Source organism: Urocitellus parryii, chromosome 5, assembly GCF_045843805.1.
Source record: "Urocitellus parryii isolate mUroPar1 chromosome 5, mUroPar1.hap1, whole genome shotgun sequence".
Classification (NCBI taxonomy): domain Eukaryota; kingdom Metazoa; phylum Chordata; class Mammalia; order Rodentia; family Sciuridae; genus Urocitellus; species Urocitellus parryii.
In genome coordinates, this window is record NC_135535.1 from 179,727,724 (window position 1) to 179,751,923 (window position 24,200).

General features: G+C 43.9%; 1 protein-coding gene across 50 annotated transcripts in view; it reads right to left on the reverse strand.

Annotated features, from left to right (window-relative positions):
- Sorbs1 (sorbin and SH3 domain containing 1) overlaps window positions 1–24,200 on the reverse strand; it is a 233,277-nt gene that overhangs the window by 30,532 nt on the left and 178,545 nt on the right. For 40 of the 50 annotated variants that reach the window (XM_026394892.2, XM_026394887.2, XM_077798805.1 and 37 more), the window contains 6 exons: window positions 22,318–22,383; window positions 21,645–21,746; window positions 17,743–17,792; window positions 8,704–8,876; window positions 6,025–6,110; window positions 1,886–2,053 (listed from right to left, as the gene is read on the reverse strand). In XM_026394892.2, the coding sequence (XP_026250677.1) occupies window positions 1,886–2,053; window positions 6,025–6,110; window positions 8,704–8,876; window positions 17,743–17,792; window positions 21,645–21,746; window positions 22,318–22,383 (645 nt within the window). The remainder of the gene's footprint in view (window positions 1–1,885; window positions 2,054–6,024; window positions 6,111–8,703; window positions 8,877–17,742; window positions 17,793–21,644; window positions 21,747–22,317; window positions 22,384–24,200) is intronic. The other 10 variants (XM_026394886.2, XM_077798802.1, XM_077798811.1 and 7 more) reach the window with 1 other exon arrangement.

The window sequence follows — 24,200 nt, forward strand, 5'->3', positions numbered from 1 at the left end:
AAGGTTGAGAAACGCTGATGCCACTGAACTCCTAAGAAGTGTATGGGAGTCACGATGGCTACACAAAGCAGCGGCTTCCTCTGTACTCTCCTATAGCTCCAGAGACCACACCCATCTTAATCTCTCTGGTTCTCACAGCATTGTGTATCTTACTACAAGGAAAGATAACTGTGTATGAGGGAGGCTCTTTCACTCCCAGCTCCCCAGGAGCACAGACTAAGTCCTGTTCATGCCTCCAGCGGGTTCTTACACAGAATTACTCCCACCCAAGATCTACTGAGTAAGAACAAAGTGCATCCACACAACACGCCACACCTGGGACTTGTTGGGTTCTACTTTCTCGTGTCTATCAGTCACCTTCCAAGGAGATGATTCTCAAAATGTGGCTCCTAAATGGATGTCATCAATATTTCCTAGGAACTTGCAAGTTCTTGGACCCCACCCGAGAATCAGAAACTCTGTAGATGAGGCCCAGGAATCCTGTATTTTATCAAGTTTCCAGGGGGTTCTGATGCACAAATTTGAGAACTATTGCTCTCGTAGGGAGATGGGGCCCCTGAGGGAGAATGCCTGCCTCGGTCCATGGTCATCTACCCGAGCTGTACTTCATTTACATGTGTCACAGGGGTATCTTTGCATGTTCTCATTTGCATCCTCATCCACAGGCAGGAAGGCCTGCACATGAGAGTCAACCCATCACCAGAGCCTTCAGAACAGGGCTGTTCCAAGGGGGATCCAGAAGACTGAGGGCTAAGGGACTTCCCTTCCCAGGCAATTGAGTAACATTTTCTTTTTCTCCACACTTTAAAGTCTCCTTCCCCTCCCAGCTTTCCTTCTTTAAATCTGATTGCCAGATGCCTTCAATTTCTTAAAAAAAAAAAAAAGACAAACATCTGTCACTCAAAAGACAGAAAAGATAAAAGCATTAATATTAATCTACTATACTGATAGATTATAAAACTACATATTGCGGATCCCATTCCCCCACCCTCCACCCCAAGTCCCAGACACAAATGCTTCCCCCAAACAAGACTATCTTCAGCAGGGCTACTTAAGGGTTAAGTGGCACAGCATAATCTCTTACGAAAGAGGCAGCATTTGGCCAGCACAAGAATTCCAACATATTGACCTTGGTGTAGGAGGCCAAGACCCAGATAAAGTCACTTCAAAGTTTTGTTCTTTGTTCCTATGATAATATTAAGTTTTTGTAATCTTAGAAATGTCAAAATTAAGAGAACAAATGAAACGTCTCTCAGAGAGCTCTCTGACTCTCCATGGGTTTATCCTAACTGCAAAAATCTTCACATTTTAAAAGTCTTCAGTGAGGTGCCACAGCGCCACTGAACAAGCCTTACAATTAATAGATCTGCACACAAGCTGCAGTATTGTTCTCTGAGATTTTCATAGTAATGTTACTAAGTTGGGGGGGGGGCTTTTGTAAATGGCACAGTATTGATAACTTTTGTGATATAAGTTGCATTAACCATCTCTTTAAAGAAGATTCTTGCAATTGTTCACATCATAGCTACCAATGCACGTGGCCTCAGGTACATGGTCTCCAAGCAATATACACAGGCAACACAGAATCATGATACAATGCAGCATGGAGAGGACTGGACTTACGAAGGCAGCCGAGGCTCTAAGCATGCATTAGGGGTGTGCGTCAGCGGATCCCGGTCCCACAGCCAGGCATGCTTGAGCATACAGAGCACAGAATGTAATGGGGCTCATATCCATTCACCAGCCACAAGAGCCAAAGCAAGGCTAAGGGAAGCCAGGATGACAGATGCTGTTTGGAGAACTAAATTGACCTACATAGGGCAATGCTGAAGGGAGGCAAATATTGCTTTGGGTCAAGCAGCAGTTTGAGGCAACCAAAACAGACCTCTGACCCAGATTTCCTTTTTGCAGTATCGTCTATATTGAGGAGGTCCCCAAAGCGCTCATTAGTGATAAATTGATGGTGCGTCGGGATGACGCCCGTGTGGCGTCGAGCTGCAATATCGGCCTCTTCTTGCTCTCGCTTAAGTCGTCTCTGGTCCGCTAAAAGTTTCTGCCATGAAATTGCATAAAATAGGCAGTGAATCATCTGGTCCAGGGCATTAGAAAAATGCCAACGAAAGCAACTAAGGAAGAAGGTGTTGCGTGAACCATGAGGAGACTTTAAGGGTCAGATGGCTATAACTCTATGTTCCCATAGTAACCACCCTTCACATTCAGCAGGAAGGAGAGCGCACTGCCTAGGAGAAACCTGGGGAGAGCTGGGATCCAGGGAGGATCGACTCCATAAGATCACACTCTCAGCCAAGTCTCCTGCCTTCTGGCAGCAAAGGCCAGGTGACCCAGGGGGGCACATCCAGGGCACTGCAAGGATGCTGGGAAGCCATCAGGAAAAGTCAGGCCCACCATCCTTTGGAGTTAGATGTTCGTGGGTGCACTCCAGGACCCAGTTTATTTCTATTTTTAAAGACCTTTTAAAATAATCAAACAAACAATGTTGCTTTTTTACCACCTCACTTGGGCACATCCCACAGTAGTTCCCAAGGCAGAACCAGGGCTGGCTGATGACTCCTGTGCACGTTAGGCCTATTAAATCTGCCATAGGATTTCATTACCTTGTAACCAGGTAATTCTGCTGCTTCCTCTTTTGGTTACTCTTATATGTTCTCCACAGAGTGGCACTGCCCACTTCATAAAATAAGGAACCCCTTCTAAGCCAGCCCACTCCTCTCTGGGCACAATTTTTAGGAGCCCTTAGAATATGTATTCAAGGCTAAGTGATTGACAGCCCCAGTTTTTCTTTTAAGAAAAGTCTAACTTTTTCTTTTTTGTAGTTGTAGATGGACAGCATGCCTTTATTTTTATGTGATGCTGAGACTTGAACCCAGTGCCTCACACATGCTAGGCTCTGCCACTGAGCTATAGCCCCAGCCCCCCCAGTTACATTCTTATAGAACTATTTCTTCATTAGATTAAAATAAAGCTGAGTTTAAGGGAATGATGTAGACTGTAAATATAAAAAATAAGCTAAGAATAATGGTACCTGAGGTTAAAAGAAACAATTTTTTTCTATACTAGGAAAATAGTCATCTCGTTCTATTTGTTTGTTTGTTTTTCAGTCCTGGAGATTGAACCCAGAAATGTTCTACCACTGAGATATGTCCCTAGCTCTTTTTAATTTTTTTTTTAATTTAAGAAACAGTATCATAGCCAGGCATAGTCACACATGCCTGTAATCCCAGCAGCTTGGGAGGCTGAGGCAGGAGAATTGAGAGTTCAAAGCCAGCCTCATCAACGGAGAGGTGCTAAATAACTCAGTGAGACCCTGTCTCTAAATAAAATACAAAATAGGACTGGGGATGTAGCTCTGTGGTCGAGTGCCCCTGAGTTCAATCCCCAGTACCAAAAAAAAAAAAAAGAAGGAGAATAAAGGGTATCAATCACAAAGTTGCCCAAGCTGGCCTCAAACTGGAAATCTTCCTATCTCAGCCTCCCTAGTTGTTGGGATTACATGGGTGCACTCCAGGACCCAGTTTATTTCTAGTTTTAAAGACCTTTTAAAATAATCAAGCAAAGTTGCTTTTTACCAAATGCCCTCATTGTCTATTGAAATGGTCCAACAGAAAAGACTTTTAATTGTGTCTCCTAAAGCACAACAATCTTACATTTCTAGGATTAATATCCCTTAGAGGAAAGCATTAATTAGAATGGATAATTCTCAGCATGCTCAATAAAACATTAGTTTTCTTCCAGCAGGCGATTAAATACCTCATATGACATCTAGCTCCAAAGGATGGTGGGCCTGACTTTTCTACCGGGTCTACAAATAACAACTCATCAAACAGCTGTGGCATTTCCAGAATTAAGTAAATGGCTATAAAGATTAAATGAGAAAAGAAAGTGCTTTGCAAAGCACAGTACCATGAAAAGAGCACTGGCCCAGGAAACTGGAGCTTTGATTCCTAGTTCTGCCTCTGGTTAACTTGCCAGGTGGTCCTGGGTAAGCCACTCCTTGCTGTGGTCCTCTCCAGAACAAAACAAAGGAGTTGGCTACGTGACCATACTGACGATTACAGGATGGACATTTTCTGCACTGCCATTATCATCAATGTTAATAATAAAGCATTTGCATGAAGTGGTGCAGACTGACACCCCCACAGCTGGAAGGTGTCCGTTGTTACTGCAGTGGGCACAGACTCGTGCTCGAGGCTGCCACACACCCTTGTTGAAACCTCTGGTACTGTACCTCTGGCTCTGTGGACGAGGTTAAATAACATCAGAGGAAGCAAACATCAGATGGAGTGAAGCTCTCACTCAACCCAGAGCTTAAATGTGACCTCAGTAGATCTATCAGGCCTGTGGTTTAACCACAGAAGCCAAAAAAACATGGGTAAAGACACAAACCATTCCAGGGTCTGTGGGTCAGCATCACTCAGGAAGCAAGCTGCTCACATTCTGTAAGCAACTTATAGTGTAATCACTGTTAAATCAAGTAAGTAAAACATGGCCCCCTGTGTAGCAGGAACAAATTCTACCACAAAACCTTCCGCATTGTATACTAGAGTCCCATTACTAGAATGGAATGTCATCTTTCCTCATCACAGCAGTCCAGACCTACGCTTATCTTGTATCTCAGGGGCAGGAAATACTTAACAAAGAGCCACAGAAATCAATCTGTTGTGCATCCTGATGAACACTCATCGTTAGTGAGTTTTGCATTTCCTGATTATAAACAATTCTTTACATCAAATACTTCCCCTTGTCTCCTCCCAGGGGCTGGTACTGAATGCCTAGAGGATGGGGAGAGGAATGGTAGTTTCTTTTTGTCTTTAGTCTCACCTGTCTGGTAACAATGATTATGATCATACCTTTCTCCTCAAAGGCAAACTTACCCTAAATCCTTAAGGAACTCCACCTCAACACTAGAGCTGCTCAAGACAGCAACAGAAAAAGGGGAAGGGATAGAGTTGCAAACACACAAACACCCCCGCCCCCTCCCGCCACTATTTCAAACACATCTTGCATCTTTTAACTCATTACAGAAAATAGGTATTGACCCCTTTTCCTGAGAATGTAAAGCCCACAAAGTGTGCAACATAATGCTTTATCATGGCAGAGGCTTAGGATTTTGCCCACTGGGCTGATACACAGGACTCCCTCCCCCTACCTCCCCCTACATCCCGGGAAGAATGGGCTCTTTCCTACTACTGCACAGAGATTTCAGTCACTCCAAGTAAATATCCACACACTGAAGCTCTTGGCTGGGGCTTACTAGAACTTCTTGGGGCATTCCCCCCCACACACACTGAGTTAAAGGCAACTTCCTCAAAGTTGATTTTCATTATTATTTTTCTTGTTCCTCTTTTTCCTACTGCATCCTTTTCAATTTGAACAGTGCTTTGTGACAATAGAGGGATTGGCAGAGGGAGAAACGTGGGTGGACTTCCTCTGAGAACATCAAGGCAGGCATTGGGAGGAGGGCAGAAGAGTGAACTCCAGCTCCCAGCTCAGGAGGCACTGAGAGAAGCTGTGAGCAGAGGCTGCTCTGTGCCTCCCATGCAGCAGTGCTAGCTGGACCAGGTACTTTTAACTGAGTGCCCATGGGGAAACTGATCCCACTTTTTGGAAAAGCAGGTTAAAGAGGACTGATGGAACCTATAAAAAGTCATTTGCAAAAACCCCAATCTTTGCTTCCATCCACTAGACCACATTACCTCTGATAGGTGTCTAGAATGCTACTTCCTTCATGATTTTCTCTGCACAAGTGCTAGGAGATTTAAAAAGATGAGATTTACCTCTTTTTTTTTTCCTGTTTTTTTTTTTTATTATTGGTCGTTCAAAACATTACATAGTTCTTAATACATCATATTACACGGTTTGATTCAAGTGGGTTAGGAACTCCCACTTTTACCCCGTATACAGATTGCTGTATCACATCAGTTACCCTTCCATTGATTGAGGAAAGGAGGGGTAAGACAAGATAATACAAATGGAAGAAATGATTTACAGTAGAAGGAGATTTACCTCTTTATCATCATGACGCCTTCGAATAAATTCTTCTGTAGATTCCAAGTAATCAGCTGGTATAAAATGTCTCGGTGATTCAGAATCTTCAAAACAACAAAGTCGTGTTAAAAAACAGGCAAATGTTTAGTGTGAAACCAGGTCAAGAAAAGATTTCACCTTTCTTTTATTATACACAAAAGTCCTCATTGATTCACGATCAGTAACCAAATTCTGAAGGAAACAACCTAAACCCACCTCTCCCTCGTGCTTTTTAGGTTTACTTGCAAGCTAGTTTAATATGAAGAAAACTAACCAGAAGGCAAACGGTGAACAAAAGGAGAAGGCATTCTTTGACTGTCCCTACAAAGAGGCATCGTGCAGGCTCTACGGGGACAAACCGTACACTTACACACACAGGGCCACGGAGAGAGGCTGCCTCTCCAAAAACCACAGGTGGGCTGGGATTGGTGCAAACAGCAAGGGGCTTGAGAGTTCAAATGGGCACATTTCTCAGATGAGCTAATCGGCCAATTTTTCTTTCGAAACACGGTTTGGTGGTTAGTCTAAATGACATGGGAGATCTGTTTTTAAAGAAGTGCAGCCACTACAAGCCATGGTTAATTGCCAAGCAAAACAAACAGAAGCAAAGGACAGAGAAGGAAATGAGCACCAGGGACACACGGGAGGAAGGGGCAGAGCAAGCCATGTGGAGACAGGGAGGTGAGACTGGTCAAACACATAAAATGCCACCTCCACGGGATGGTGCCAGTTCACTTTGTGGGTTGTTGTTCCTGTCCAGGCCGTGGTCTGAGTATGGCACAGAGTTCCCATTATTAATGGCCCTTGGGCCGTCCTCCAGGATCATGGGTCTCTCCTGAGGGGGCTCTGAGCTGCAGCTAAGCCTGGCCATGGCGTGTCGGGAAGACAGGCGGGTGGGAACCAAGGGCCTCCCCCCAGAGGAGGGCTGATCCTGATGGGGCTGACCAGGGAGGTCTGGCTTCTGGCCCACCGGGGAAGGCTGTCTGGGATGGTGCTGAAGGGGCTTTTTCAACCGAAAAGGGAGGGGGCTCATCAGGTAGATGTTTCTGAGCAGGGTACTCCTGTCCCCTCTGGACTCCGGGCGCCAGTCAGCCTGCCTGGAGGACTGCTGCTGCTCATGCTTCCGGATGGTGGTGAAGCGGGTGTACGAGGCGGGGCAAGTGCCCTTGCACTTGTTGAGACGATGTTTAGGGAAATCTCCATGAACACTGCCCTCTCTGCTGTCACTGGAGACATTTGAACAGCGGTCTATCTCATCTGAGCAGGTGGAGAGGGGCTCAGAAGGCACGAGGCCCCTGAAGCCCAAGGTGTGGTCTGCCATATTGCTACATGTCGGGGAGGCATAGACCCCACTGGAGTTCATTCCGTCCACCTCCCTGGGACGGAGCTTGGTTGACTCCAGGAGGGACTCAGCTGAGCGGGCTGAGATCAGTCCACTCCTGGACAGCACAGGCGTCGGGGACTTGCTCAGCCTGCCAGACAGGTCCAGGGACGGCATGGACCGAGACCGCTGAATGAGCTGCTCAAAAGCAGTGATGCGGGAGGAGACAGTATGCTTGGGGATGTGCTCTGAGCCCTCTTGGCTGGACCCCAGCTCGCCCCTGGATAACGCCAGGCTGCTTTTTTCAAAGTGGGAGGCAAGATCCCGCACACTCGAGGAGGAGATGGATCCCAGGGAGAGGCCAGCTCGGTTGATCTGGTGCATGTCCCGATAGAACATGGTGAAGTGCAGCCCAGCCTTTTTGGAGAGAGGGCAGGGCTTCCTGGCACTGGTGCTGTACTCCTGGAGGCTCATGGTGCTGCTGGACTTGCTGTCATAATCCCGCCGGGAGCGCATGAGCAGGTTCTCGATGCTTCCCCCTACCTGGAGGGGGAGGCCTCTTTTGGAATCATTCAAAGAAACACAAAGGTTCTCACAGCTCTGCGCCTTCTCTGAGGGCAACAGGATACTCTTCTGTTCCTGCAAAAGAGCGCTGGGAGCAGAGAGCCTGGGTTTGAATTTGGAAGGAAGGATCTCTGAAATGCAGGCTTTCGCAGCTGACAGGGGCTTCTTGTGCTTACACCCAGGGCCTAAAGCACTGCTAGTGTTAAATGTTCGGCTATGAACTGAAGATGAAGAAATCATGTGAGCATTCCCACCTTTACGATCCACTGGTAAGCATGCAGAATAAAATAAACAGACCCATTAGGTTAAAGCTGAAAGCTGCTACAAAAGAAAAAAAAAACAAACAAACCAAAAAAAGGAGGTAACATGCTCGTTTGTCATATGGGCTTTTAAAAAATTTCCAGTCGATGTCCGGAAGCAAAATAATCTGTGCTGCAAAGCAGGTGCAAAGATGCAACGAAAGAAATGGCCACCCTGCCAGTTAGGAAAGGCTGAAGCTCAGCTAATTTCTAAGAAAAGGGGATTAGAACAAAAAGGACAGAAATGCTTCAGAGAGAGCAAGGTCAGGGTTCAGAGGGAGGGAAACCATTAATACCAGAAAGAAAAATGGCCGGCGAGAAAACAGGGGAGGGGATACAAGAGGGCTCCGAGGCCTGGATATGGATCTGTAGAGGGCAGAGTTGGTTCCAGTTACAGGAGATTCGCCTGCTGCCAACACTCAGGGAACAGGTGTGAAGGGGAGACAGACCTGCGGACATCACCCTGTTAATTACCTTTAGTGGAAGCTGAGCTGGAGGGTCTCTTGAGCCCACTCAGGCCCTGAAGAGGGATGTCGCCACCTTCCAAGACACTTTTATAAATCTGTCTTTCGTTCTCCAAGCTAGTAAGGTCCCCAGGAGCCCCATCTGATTCCCTCTTCACTGCATGGAAGTTGGAAGAATATATACTATGAAAAAGGTAATTGTAAAAGAAAGAAGGTGGGGGGGGAGATAAGAACAGGAGTTAGCATTTGTAATATTTTTCTCAAAAGCAAATTACCAGCTCAGGGCAAGAGACACAATTCCTGGCATCCATATCAAGCACTGTGCTTTCTAAAGAGCACTGGGATTTAGACACAGATGTCTACAGACAAAGACAGGTCTGTGGGGCTTAGACACTCAGGAATCTTGTCTAAATAACAAAGCCCTCCAACTGAGATGAGGTGTTTGTGCTTTAAAAGAATAACTCTGCAAAACACTGCCTGTGGAGGAAAGGTGAGGGGTGGGGGGCCAGGAGAAGGATGGAGGAGGGCTGAGGATGGAAGGCTGGGAGAGGATGGGAGAAAAAGTAGGAGAGAGGGCTGGGGACCCAGTGCTACACACAAGATCACATGGTTAAGGACATTAATGGAGGGGCGTGCCCCAACATGTGGCCAGCAAATGTCAGCTACCAAAAGCCCATTACTTGGATTATTTTTTTTTAGGTTATTCTGCATGAGCACATGGGCTGATGGAACATTAAAATCAGCAGTGAAAGGAGGAGAGGCCAGCTATCTGGGTACCTAGGAAAATCAGTGACCACGAAAAATGATATACTGGGATTCTATATGCTAATATTTGCTCTTGTTATCACAGGCAGGTGCTTTCTTCTTCTTCTTCCCCCCAAGAGACAGGGCCTCACTATGTTGCACAGGCTAACTCTGAACTCCTGCCTAAGCTTCCCAATAGCTGGAACTATAAGCACAATACAACCACACCCTGCTTCGTAGCCTAATTTTGTACTTAAAGTTTTTGCCCAGAACCTTACGATATGTGCAGACGTCATTGGCCATTTATATCCTTCATTTATTTTTATCTTATTAAGCTCCAGGTATTTTTCATGATACCACAAATTATTTTTAGAATGAGGTGGGCACAAAAATATAAAAATACATACTTGCTGATACCCTCCTTTTTCCTAATCATCTCACTTTTTCTATAGCCTCACTAACTGAAACATTGTCACTGACACATGTATACACACACATACACACACACACACCACTCACTCTTATTAAGGAAACAAATGGCTTCCACCAGGCTGGGCTTTTTTGTTGGTTTGTTTTTGTTTGATGGTACCAGGGGCACTTAACAATTGAGCCACATCCCCATACCTTTTTAAATTTTATTTAGAGACAGGGCCTTACTAAATTGCTTAGGGCCTCACTAAATTGCTGAGGCTGGCTTTGAACTTGCGATCCTCCTGTCTCAGCTTCCAGAGCTGCTGAGATTACAGGCGAGTGCCACTGCTCCCAGCACCACCAGGCTGCTTTTAATCCTACTGAAATTAGATTCCTATTATCTTTATGAATTTGTCAGTTCTGAAGACTCACAGCTTGATGGAATTCTTTTATCCAATATTTTATTATGGATTTTATCAAATACATAGAAAAACTAAAGGTTAAAGAGTCATAAAAGTGAACACGGGTATTCTCCTGTTTAGATTCTCCAGGGAACACAAGCTGAATTCGCTCTGTCACGTATCTATCCATCCATCTTTCCTCTGTCTGCCCATCAATGATGAGATTTTCCATATTCCATAAATGTAGCCTTCCTTCTGTGTATGACCCCAGTCTCCAAGTCCCTGTGATCACAGATAACAATGGCAATTAATCTACATGCCACCTGGTGAGATGCCCTATGTGGGAGGCACGGTGCTAAGTGCCTAGTGATCATTTTCTCTCTAATCCTCACACACAAGCCTACTTCTGCCATTTTTTTTTTTTTCAGATGAAGAAATGAAGCACTGAGAGATTGGGTAACTGTCAGTGCAGGCAGGTTAGCGGGATGGCAGAGGTGGAACCTGAACCACACTGTTAGGTGTATTATATTTTTAGTTGCTGTTTTAGATGGACGTCTCCCCACCACTGAGGAGGCAGTGGCTTACACACTGCAGGAGCCAGAGGGAGGTCAAGGCAGCTCAAGCTCCACTATGTCACTACCATCCAGTGTCACCGGCCAGGTATACACCCCCAGGACAAGCAGCATCAGAACACAAGAGTCTGAAATGGAAGCGGCAGAGACTGTCTGGAAGAGTAATGTCCCCACCCTAGAATGGCTCAGGACCCCTGAGCAACACCAGTGCTTCCAGCACTGAAAATGTCCCTCCCAACTGCTGTCCACCCTGGTTAAGAGCTGCTCAAACCCAATTTCAAGGGAACACCAAGTGGGGCAGGCATCAGGGTCCCTCCTCATTCTCCCTGGCCTGGGTGAAGGATTAAATGCTTTCTCCTTCTCTTCAGTCATGATAAAACATTACAGGGATTCTAAGAGAAAAGGAAATTGACTCTCAGGGCTGAGAACATGCAAATGTCGTAAGTCTACAGAGCAGCCTCCTCCGGGGTTCACCTCTCACTGGGAGAAACCTTGGAGAGGGACAGGATGGGACCAGGCTCTTTCCCCGATTGTGTCCTTATTGCAGGAGCCGACTGGTCTATAGGTTCCATGAGTAGACTCAATAAATATTTATTGAATGAATAAAATTTCACATTTTCTGGAACTAAAACTGGCCCATGTGATCTGATTAAGGACACGTCTGATGTATGAAATTACGAATTGAGAAATTCTTTTCCAAGTAGAAGAATGATATTAAATTGACTTTAGGGATCCTGTCTCCTGACATCAGTGACCTGAAACCACCACCATGGAGAAAAGAGTTGTACTGCAGGGAATTAGGACAATCCAGGCTCAGGCTGGTTGTCCTTAGTGGTGTTTCTCACCCTGCCTACAGGCAGCATTCCTACAGAAAAAGGCACATTTTCCCAGGCTCAGGGAGCAGGTCTGGGGCCAAGGGGCTGCCAGCCTTGCAGCCTTGCAGCCTCTGGCCTACCTGATTCTGTCTGCAGGAGAAGCTCACAGATGTCCATCCTCCACCCCAAGGTTCTGAGAAGAACCTCAATTCCTGCTAGATTGCTGAGGAACACTGAAGGTGACCTGCAAGGCAGTGGCACTAGATTCTAATTTCTAAAAATGCAAGGCCAGTTAAACTAGACTTAACTTTAAATTTACTTAGTTAAAACTGAACCTGACCCTTTTCTAAATTTTCTATTTCCAGCCCACCCGCTTCTTTTCCATTGTATTTTCTGATTTTGTCTTTTAGTTTGAACTGTTTCCCCTTTTTTGAATAACCTCAGCTACAAAATGATTCAAGTGTAGCTGTCCTTTACCCCTGACAACCAATAGATGTGGTATCTGAGACATATATTGTGAGAGGACACAGCCTAAAGCCCTTTATACATCCTTCACCATTGAAGACTGACTTTGATAGCAGCTTCTGTCCTGCTGCACCTATGGTCTTTTGAATCACCTCAGCCTTGGTCAGAACTTCCAAACCACCTTCCTGACCTCCTGTTAACTTCATTCTGTCATGACTCAGCCACAACCGACTGTTGAATCTTACACCTCTCCCTACCTTACCAGACATCAGAACTCACCCCGGCCCAGCCCACTCCCTGGCTGCATTCCACCCCATATCACCATTTCTTCCTGCTTCCCACAGAACCACAAACCAACACTCAGGAAACCTCTCAGAATGGAGTTGCTTACAGCCAATTTTTTTCTTTCTGATATCAAAGCTGACAAAAGAATACTTTTTCCAGATGTGTAACATTTTGCACTAAGGCAGGGTTATTTAGAAAACAGTCTATAAGAGCTCTGGACCAATGTTTTTAAGTGTATCATCCCCATCAGGTCTCCTAATGTTGGAAAGACAGACATCATTTGTTTCACTGTCCAAAAAAGAAAACTGAGGACCAGAGTAGTGAAGGCATTTGCCCAAGTCACAGAGTTGCTGGGTCCTCATTATATCCAGGTAGATCAGAGAAGATGAGAGAAGCAACCTGGACTCAAAGCTTGATTGGACTCAAAGGTACAATAAGGATTAGCAGTTACTGTTGTTAGTCTAAAAAAAAAAAACAAAAACAGACAAACAAAAACAGGGTGAGAAGTTCAGCTCTGAGCAGCTCAAGTTGAGCCAGATCTGGGTTCAGACACTGCAAGCCAATAGGAGACAGGCAGAGAATTCAGCCTCTGGCTAACATGCGGAACTGGCTGCTGGGTTTCAAGAGGATTCAACAAAAACACAGCTACTGCAAGAATAAAGTGATTATCCTAGGCCAACTTTTCCAACTGTGCGAATAGGCAGGCTCTGGAGGCAGTGGCCCAGGTCTTGGAAGGCCAGATTCCAGTCTGACTCCAATAAGGAAGGTGGAGCAGCTAAGCCAAGCTCCTGTTGTCTAGAAACTTGAAAGCAGGATGTTTCTCTTGGCTTTGATGTCATTCATCTGCAATACTAACAGGTATGGGGAGATTGCCCAAGACCTCGCCTGTAAATCTGTTATCTACACAGACCTTTCTTTTGGAAACAGACACATATTCAACTGCTTTCTAGACACCGCCACCTGGATTTTCCCAGGAATCTTAAGACTGACACATCCCAAGCCAAATCCAGCTCTGTTCTGCCACTTCCCATTAACTAAGCCAGAAAACCACACGAATCAATTCCCTTCTCCCTCCCTTTGCCACTCAAATCTAATCAATAACCAGGCCCTGCTTTCTCTGGGTTCTTGACACAGCCAACAGTAATCTCCTCACTCTATCTCCTGGTTAGCATCTCACCATCCTCACCTATAAGCCTGCGACACACATACTATCACCACTCCAGCCTGACTCCCTCCAATCATCTCTGCATATCACTGCTAGTGATATTTCTAGAAAATATTTCCTGCTGTCACACTACTTATTGATCCATTCAGCAAATATTTACTGAGCACGTCCTCTGTTTCTATCACTCTCCTAGGTAGAAGACATTCAGTAGGAGCTCACATTCACTGTTCAAAACAATTTGGTGATTTCAGGAAGGAAAAAACAAAAAGTAACTGTGGTTAACTACAGAGGAGAGGGGTATCTAGACAATCCACTCTAAGTTTCAAGTTATAGACTTTTGTAATGCATGACACAATTATTTTTATATTTATAATATAATGTCACATTTTCTTGACCTTTCCTCCTCCACAAAACAAGGGGTGCTCATTTCCTCTTGGGTCTTATCATTGCATCTATCTATCATACTGACTTCACAGTCTGTTTCCCATGTTACACCTGAACCCCTCAGAAGCAATTTATTTTATTAGTCTTTGCATGCCTGGTACCTAGTATGCACTGGTGGAATAAGTGATTCTGAAAGTAAATGCCTACATGCACACGGATTTCTGATATACTTTCAGGTACCAGGGGAATCTCTAATACATCATATAGTTCTTCAGGTTATGCCTGTTCTTAAGTCAGATTAAAGGGACTCTGGTATCCTGTATATCTAGGAAACAGTGACTTGTTCTTGAGTGCCACCATCTGGTCAAATAGAGTAAAGCTCTCTTGGTTAGGCAAAGAAGACATCAGGGCTAATCAATACTGAAATATCAAGCAATGATGAAAATGAGTAGTTCCCACTAATTGATACATCTGACAATGCTAGAGAAATGAAAGAAAAATCAGACATTACTGTGATGGTAACCATAAGAATATTTTTTTAGGGCTAGGACTGGTCATTATATCAGGATCAGGACTATGGCTGATTTTCTTCCTCTGTTCCTAGTTCCTTTCATATCATGTGATATATAATCAATTCTAATTAACAAAATTCTAAACTGTAGTCTGTCCAAGACATAAAAGTAGGTTTCAAAAGCATCACTTCCCCAATGGCCACAAAGCTGGGAACCTGAGCCATCTGGAATTGCTTTCTTCATTCCTTGGGTTAGACAAAGTTTGAGTACATCATCCCTACCCATCCAGCAAAAGGGAACAGAATCAGTGTGCAGGTTGCCTCCGTGCCAATCAAGCTGGATTTGGGTTGAGATTTGCAGACCCGTCCATCTATCCAGCAAGCATTTATTGCACACTTCTCTTTGTGTCAGGCTGGTTCTCACCAATAACAAATATGGAAAAGTGTGCTGGGTGCTGTGGCACATGCCTATAATACCTGTGACTCTGGAGCCTCAGGAGGATAGAAAGTTTGAGACCAGCCTCAGTAACTTAGCAAAGCCCTGTTTCAAAATAAAAATAAATAAATAAATAAAAAGGACAGGATAAAGTGACAAAGCGCTTTGGGGTTCAAGCCCCAAATAAAAGACAGAGGGGGAAAAGAAAAAAAGAAAAAAGCTTATGCATTTAAACAAACCAGGAGAAAAGCAAGCCTCATACTGAAAATTCCTCAAACAGTAGAAGAATGAGGAAGAAACTATCTATTACTGTCAAGTATTTCACAAGAGCTGACCATGGCTGGAAAACAGAGGTCTTTAGAAACCTACTTCAATGATTCAAAATAAGTTGATAAATTAACACATCAAATATCTTTATGGATGCTCAGAATGCCTGGAAATGATTTGCTCTGTTAAAAACTGTATTAGTCCCCTTCAGTCCTACACAGGGTTGCTTAAATTATGTGATGGCTCAAAAAACAAAGAACCTTGCTATGTCTTCTGCTAGTTTATTACCAAACTGGAGTCAGTAATGATGCAGGTGAGACTTTACTGCTGACACAGGTTCCCTATCCCAGAACTTCACTGTTCCTACTATGGACAGTGCGCTCTTTGTTCCAGCTAAGGAACTGTGGGCATTACACTACCTCAACATGCCATTTCCTCACCTATGCAATGAGGATTTTGATCCTGAAATGTTGAGAGGAATAAAAACAAGATAAGGTAGATAAAATGTTAAGCATAAGGCCTGGCAGGTAGTAAATGCTCAGTAAGCAGCTTTCCTCCTCCATGACCCTCCACCATGATGTCCTGCCTCATTGCCTCAGGCCCACGACAAAGGAATTGATTGACCTTGGACTGAACCTTTAAAACCAAGAACCCAAAATAAACTTTTCCTCCTCTAAGTTATTCTCATTAGGTATTTTGGTCACAGCAACAAAATGCTGACTAACTCAGGACAACATCTTCATTCCTATGAATAGGAATATAGCATAGAGCCTTATCCCAGAAGAGTTAAGGAATCAACTCATCTGATCACTGAGCTCAGAAGCAGCCTTCTCTTCCTTGTGTCCTTGAGAAAGAGAGGGGTGAAGAGGCAGAAGGGGAGACCAGGCAGCAGGGTTAACACGGGGCAAGCCTGAACCAGGGAGGGCAGGGAGAGGCCTGGTTGAAGATTCCAATCAGGCACTGCGCAGTCAGCAAGGCCAAAGTGACAAGCTAGTAACAAAGGGGCAGCCTTGGGGGTCCTGGGAGAATCTGTGGAGAGCTGTGGCCTGGAGGAAGCCCTTTACCCGCAGGTCACCAAAGGTCATCTGGTGGCCTTCACCTCTGGAAGCACATCTCCTGGGATCTAGGGGACCTGTGAATTGTCACCCTTACAGCTGAAGGCAGAGCTTCACTGGAAGCTCTTCAACAAATTAAGCCTCAGAACCGAGAGGAGAGGGAGAAAGGGGGGGGAGGTCCCAATGCCATGTCTCAGCCCGGACACTTCTGTGTCATACTGGTGGTTTGGTCACTACCCCACAGTGGGTACAAGAGAGTATACCCTGCCTTCTGAAGCCAAGGTGGGAACTCTCCACGAAGGCAAGTAACTTTCCTTCCAGCTGCTGTCTTAATATACTTCTCAATTTTTTCTTATATTCTGGGATATATTAATCGTGAAGCACACATATTTATAGAAGAAAAATTAACATAATGGATCCAAGTTATTCTTGTTAGAGTTTTTGAGCACTATTCTAAAAGGATTAAAGTTTTTCCATCTTCCCACTGAAACACCCAAGTCCCAGCCAATTTTCAAATGAAACTCCTCTTGCCTAGTACCTGCATTGGCATGGTAGGCAGGACACACTCGGATGACTATGATACTTATAAAAAAAAGTCTATAAACAGCAGTTTTGCTCACTGTGGCTTTACCAACCCAAATGGAACAGGTAACGGTTGTGCTGTGCTGTTCCTTCTTATCATATTCCAAAGAACAGGCTGCAGATATAATGGTGTAAAGACAAGGAAATGGTCCTACCAGAACCAGCTCCTTTCCCCAATTTAGTGGGTGTGTCAGGCACCAATGGAGATGGAGGGCCTTGTCCTTAAGGCCCTTATGCATCATTAACTCTTATATTTATAAAATATAATTCAGGTATATGGCAGCAGAAATAAGGGCCACACAAGGTACTATCATGAGACTGGACATAGGAGGCTCAGTACCTACTAACAATCTAGAATGTTTGCCATTTACCATTTACCACCTATCTAATAGAGTGGGGGTAATAGCTGGACTGATAACTGCATGACTGAGTTCAGAGGAGGACAATCTGGTAGAGGACTCATAATGGTTTGGGGGAGACGGACAGGAGGCTGATGGTTACCCCATGAAGAACTGAGTAGAGGATGCAGAGTTCTAAGAATCTATTGGGGGGGGGGTCCCACATAATGTGAGACTCAAGTTTAAGTTGGCCCCCCTCCTGGCTCTAAGTTCCTCATGGAAGATCTAGACTGAGGACCCAACCTCACGAGCTATCCCACCAGGATCACTCCCCTGCAGCCACCTACCCCTTCCCAAGAATTTATAAAGGAGAACGGATTCTAAACAAAGACAAATAACTTCACATTCTCTATGTTAAGACATCAACATGAAGAAAAGTTTATTAAAGGCAGTATGAGTCATCACGAAATTAACTAGAAAGAGAAGGACAGAACAAAAGAATAACTTGAACGCTACAATTAGATCTCTCTACTGGCCACCAAACTGTACATCATTGAAGCCATTAGATGGACACAAATATAACACACTGGGTCCAAAACATGAGGAGTGACTACTTACTATCCAGGAGGCTCTGGGGAGATGTCCAGAGAGGGGCTGACTGCTGAGCTCTGCAAATGAAAAAAAAAAAAAAGAATAATAATCTGTAGATGATTTATTTTGACTCAGAGATTTCAAGCTAAGGGAAAAAGAGAGAAGCCACTTTCCTTTCCTCATTTAGACAAAAATCTCTAGGAGCCAAGGGGCCTGGATGCAAAGGTTTCTGGTGCTGGTGAAGGGTGGTGCTCTTCTTGGAGGGGAAGCTTTCAGGGCACAGGGGTTCTCCATGCTCTGGACTTTTCCTTCCAGTTGATACAGCCACAGCTCTCTGGGTGAGTCAGGAGATGGCCTCCTGACTTAATTGTCTTCAGTTGCAGGTCCACCAGGCAATGGTCCTCCTCTGGGCCAATATGCAACTGCACACCCTTCACCAGCATTTCCCCAGCCCTCAGACTCCCCTGCTGTGCTCACTGCAGATCCCTTCATGCGCCCGAGGTACCACATCCAGAAAGAGGGTAATGCAACACTTTAGATACAGAATGCACACACACAAAAAAAATGCATTTTGAAAGACCACACTGTATTCAGATAATTTGTTTATGGCTGCAGATTTAAAAGTGTGGAAATGTGGAGAAACGTAATTTCACAAAAAAAACTACTAATGACCATTTCAGGGAATGCTTTATGAAACTACAGGCCACCACACAAAAGAAGAAAATCACCAAGAGCTACATGCAGAGAGAAAGCAACGCAAGTGTGTAGGTTAGGGTCTCTTTTGTTGTCTTGGAGAGAAAAATGTGAAGGGCTCAATATATTTATTTTCCAATAAACCAATGTAAAAATTAATACTCCTATTTCTAATAATAATCATTTTGAAGAAAACAAGCTATCTGGAGAAGAGACGTTTAGGCACAGGACAGAAAGACAAAGAAAAGGGAGAGACTGTGGAAGAGGGAAAGGAGACGGCACAGAGTAGGAGGCCTTCATGGAGGCTCACTCACCCTGCCCTCTGCCTGCCAAAACACCCACCTTTCATCTTTGATGGCATATCTGTCCAGGATGAGGACATTACTCTTCAGAGAAAGCACCAACTCTTACCTCCACATTCACCCTCCAGCCCTCTGGCTACCCTGGTCTCACTGACCTTCCTCTCTCCATCTTGAATCTCCTACCTCTCGGCATCTGTTCCATTCTGCTCTTCCACCCTGGAAGACCTTGCCCTGGTCTCCATCGCTGTGACATCCTCAGGGAACATCCCACTCCCTTCCTTCCTTCTATGATTACATCTTCTCAATCTGTGCTGCACTTCCGCAGGATTCCCTCATTGTTGCCAAATATCTAACTCCCAACAACTACTCAGCCAGCGCCCTTCAAAGTCTTGACTAATTTCTTAGTTATCAATCCCACTGACCTTTCCTGGGAGTCCATGTTTGGGGACTCTCTGAAGCACTTGGGTCATTCTCATACTTCCTTTACGGGTGTCTGTCTCTCTCTCTTCTCCTAGTTCTTTGTCCCTCACACCAATTAGGTAAAATATCCCACTGCAATTTCCTGGGTGATCTCTCTCCCATCTCCCAGCCCTCTATGTTGGTGCCACCACTGTCAGGACTCTCATCGCTGCCCGCCTGGACTACTGCCACAACTTACTCACCTCTGAGACTCCAGTGTCCTCTCCCTCAATTCATCCTCTCTAGAGCAATGCCATTAGTCTCCCTAAAATACTTCCAGAAGTACATCACTGATTTGAGGGCAAAATTCATCGTCTCCTTAGCCATATTCTCTGCACCTCTGCAATCCAAGGTCAAGACTCTTTCCCAAACCTACCTCCTACTATTTTTACCCTAAAATTCTCATTCCAAAAGACCTCGTCCTATCCCTTAATTATTGTGATTCTGTGATCTTTCCAATGCATTCCCAGTGCTTCTAATGGACATCCTCTATTTGCCATGTGCTTAAGTTCCACTCACCCCTTCGGATCTTGGCTAACTCCTCTGAGAAGTCTTCCTGATTTCCCATAAGACTTCTCTCTCAGGGCCCTCAGAGCCCATGCCGTTCATTTAACTCTTAGCAGACACCACTGTCTTTTACTTATGAATGTAACTGAACTGTCAAGTTCCTGAAGGCAAAGGCTCTCTTCTTGTGTTGGAGTAGGCCTCCACCAGCAACGTCCCACACATATTCACACCAATAACAGGCATCAGTCAACTGATCCAGTGTAAAGATGATTCACAGAGGCACCAGACACTTCTTTAAGTTCTGAGTGCTCGAAGCACGCTCTGCCCTCAGGAAGGCAGCAGTTAGATCAGGGGCTCTCTAACTGCCTCCCATCCTTGCATGGCTTACGGAAGCTCACGTTATTTTGGACTACTTTGAAAAGTGCCTCCTGAGTCATTCTTAGCCAACTTATCACAGACCTCCCATCCTGCATCCTAGCCCACATCAGGACTTACCTGACACCACAGTTCTTATTCCAGAACTTGCTATGGTCTGCACCCCACTGGAAGTTTCAATCCAACAGTAATAACTACACCAGGTTCTTCCTTGCCCAGCTTCCCCCAATCCCAGTCACCCATCTGCCTCAATTGTGTGCATGGTGACTCACTTCTTATATCTCTTTCAAGTTTTAAGGGAGGGCCTGGGCCTAACTACTGGCTATGCTGCTTCCTCATCTTTCTGTGTCTCTAACTGCCCTGCCTATCCTGCAGCTCACTGACTTTGGACACTGGATGCTCTTACCAGGGGTTGAACCCACAGTGGCTGCTACCAAAATCCCCTGATTACTCCACCCTTTTCCTGGTTTGAGTTTCCAACATCCACATCACTGCTCACACCCCTCGTGTTGGTGGTCCAACCCTTTGTGTCCTAGCTCTGCATCCATATAACATGGATCTGTTAGTGCTTTCCACTTTTCCTGCCATAGTCCAGGGACCTTCCCTGCTTCTTTGGCAGTGTCCACATTCCTTTTAACTTTCTCTAAAGTTAGCTTTTCCTCTAAGACTCGCCTTAATTTTGCCAGGGAGTCCTGGGGACAGTTCTGCATAAATTTGGCTTGTCCTCAGAAACCCATTTACCTTGAACTGGCTCTCTTTCCCGTACTTCTTTCTTTTCTTTCTTTCTTTCTTTTTCTTTTCTTTTCTTTTTTTTTTTTTTTTTTTTTGAGACAGGTTGTCACTAAGTTGCTAAGGCTGGCTCTGAACTTCTGTTCCTCCTGCCTTAGCCTCCCAAGCCATGGGTTTACAGGCATGCACCACCACACCTGGCTCTCTCCCCTACCTTTTAATAAATGACATTTTGACAAAGCTCCCTTTAAAAATATTGATGCAGGTTCGGTCTCCAATACTTGTTTATGGCTGGGCTGTCTGACTTCTGAAGTGCACTTTTTCATTGAGAACTTTATGAGCTTTAAAATATAAATACCACGGCTTTGACAGGGACTTAAACAGAAAAGGCACTCAAATGACTTCTGCTATGTTTTTGAAAATGACCTCTGAGGTTGGTATCTCCCAGGACAACAAAAAAAAGACAAGGAACTTGCCTGAAAAAAAAAAAAAAATAACTCCCTGAAAATTCAGAGAAGCTAAACAGAGTCAAAGGAAAGGAACTTAAAAGGGTCACCCTCTAAAAAGCAAAGAAAAAGAAGGGTAAAGCTGTGGCGGGGTGCGGGGGCAAGTTTAAATCGCCAGCCACTCTGCGCATATTTGAAAAATGCCCTTTAAGGGAGATGCCAAGCTCAAAAGGAATCCAAACAAAAATTGGCAGTGGGTGGGGGGGGGGGGTCTCAAACAGGAGTCAGAAAGCCATGCAGCTTAAAATAACCAGCATCACCCTCTGTCACCTCACCTACATAAGAAACCACAGAGCAGAGAGGAAAACAAAGCAGAGTTTGAAAAGGAACCGACAGCATGAGAAAAACCGGGAAATACCTGTGGCGGGTCTGCACTGGGTGTTCTATTTATCGTCTCCATTTTTTCTAAATCTGCCTCTAACTCTGTTTGGCAGAGGTTGAGATCTTTTTCTAGATTAGTCTGGTTCAAGAAAGAAAAGATGGGAAAGAATGTTTTAGTTTAGACGAAAGGGGACAGAATGGAAGGTTAAGTTTGAAAATGAAGTTTTTAGTGTTATACTTTAATAAGGCCCAGATGGCATGAGTTAATCATAAGAGCTCATTAGAAATTAAAGACATGAAAACAGAGAATGCAACATTAGGCATGTACAACAGAAATCCTGAAGTATCAGAGCTTCAAAAGTCTATTCTACTTGCTAACGAGAACTACCAATACCACAAAAAAAAAAAACCTACCTTTAAGAAAAAGCCTACTTTCTATATTTTCAGACTAAGTGACTGTGGCACATACCATATGTCAGAAGAATAAGTAATTGTTTTTAAAAAACCTCTAAACATTAGTATATGTCTTAGAGACTTTGTTAAATAGTTTTATCACCAAGTTAAAAAAAAAAAAGAGTTACCAAGTTAAACAAAAAAAAAAAAAAAAAGAAAAGAAATGATTTAAGAAAAGAAAACAAACCCACAACACTCACACTAACCAAGGCTAGAGAGCACACACACAGTCCACGGAGGAGGCACAGCGGAATTACCTTTCTATCCTCTCTAGGAAGGATAGAGCAGTCTCCAGGAGTATAATCCCATATCTTTTTGGGAGGCTGACGGGAAGCAGAGGAGGAAATGAAGAAATGAGCATAAAGACATAAAGACAAACATGGAGGCTGGCTCAAACAAAGAGGGGCACACTAGGAAAACTGTACCAACATAGAAAGGCCAACTCAAAGCAAAGGGCTGGGGACTCTGAGGACTCGAGGCTGCCTGCCCCAGGGAGGACCTGGAACCACTAACTAGGAAGTGTGTTTCTAACGACTGTGTCTCCAGAGCAAATCAGCATTAGCTTCTAAGTATTGACAACTTACAAAAAGGAAAGGGAAAAACCAAAAAAGCATTAACACAAATTTGAACCAAATCAGAAACTTTCAAATCCCCCCTTGTTCTTTCCAAACTAAGACTAACACTGGATATTATACACTTTTGAAACTTTCTTCCCTACTGTAAAAAAAATTCATTATATGTTAACAAATATGTGAATCTAGATGTTTGACTAATGGAGGGTAAACTGAACTATATGTGCTTCCTGTAGTTTGTAGCAATAAAACCCACATACAAAACAGGCAGAAATGGTACACTAGACAAAATTCATAGTGGTGGTTTTTAATTCTCCTTTTATAGTTTAATTAGACTTTAAAGATACTATTGTCAGTAAAGACACAGCTTCCATCCTCCTTAGAGAACAGAGTTTAAACTTATAATTTAAACAGTACACTGGTAAGGTTATTTTTGTTTTCTACTTAACCCTTCATGTTAGAATTAAAAGCTGCATCCCTAAGATGGAAATCTTCTGGGTGGTTGTTGTAGATTTAACAATGGAAGGGTTTGGAGCACAGGACGGTCAGAAGTTCCAAAGCAACATCCCCAGCCCATTTTTCTTCCTTCCTTCCTTCCTTTCTTTCTTTTTTTCTTTTTTTTTTTTTTTTGTTTGTTTTTGAGACAGGGTCTCACTAAGTTGCTAAGGCTGGCTTTGAACTTCTGTTCCTCCTGCCTCAGCCTCCCTGTAACTCTGGGGCCTCTCTCCTGCCCCCTGGACTTTCTTGTGCTGCCTACTTATACTTGAAATCTCTTAGACAAGGACCTCTGAGGAGATGAGAAACATCTCATTACTGAGCTCCCACAATTTTATGCAACTTTCATTATAAACAATCTTTGGAAACATTCCAACTGGTTTGTGTTGAGAAATGTGGCCTTGAGTTGTGGATGAAAATCATGTCAATTTCTGTAGAAGTTAGAGGAGAAAGAAGAAGGAAAAGCTGATATTCAGGTTCTCTGTAATGAATCTGAAAAAGAAAAGTGATCCAAAATACATTCACCACTGATGGCAACAGATCAGTAATGTCATCTCTGTATATGTATATTCTGCATTTTGCAAAGTTAAATAATATTAACAATAGTGTTTATCTTTAGCACTTAATACATTTGGACTGTTTATCTGGGAAGTAGACTTTTTATAGTTACATGTTACCCCTACTTATTTCTTTATCATAAAAAAAAACAAAACAGTAAACAAAAAAACCAAGATAGTATTTACAAATTAAATTGGTTTTAAAATAACCATCCCCAAAATGGTCCCTGTAATCTTGAATTATTTGCTGCTGTGTGACAACTTGTTGAGCTAAAAGTTGTTATAGTCCGAATCTTGCTAAATTCATTTTAAGTGGCTTTAAGTGAAGTAGTTGAGGAAGAGTTCAAGGTAAAAGTCTAGTGCCAAATTTCTGGTGGGCTTGACTTAGGGGAAGTGAACTCATGCTGGTGCAAACAACAATTTAAAAAAAATGTAGGAATGGTAATTTATGTGATTTGCTAGGAGTTTCTATTTCATCTGCTTCTGAATGTTTAGAAAAATTTCCAAAGCAACTCC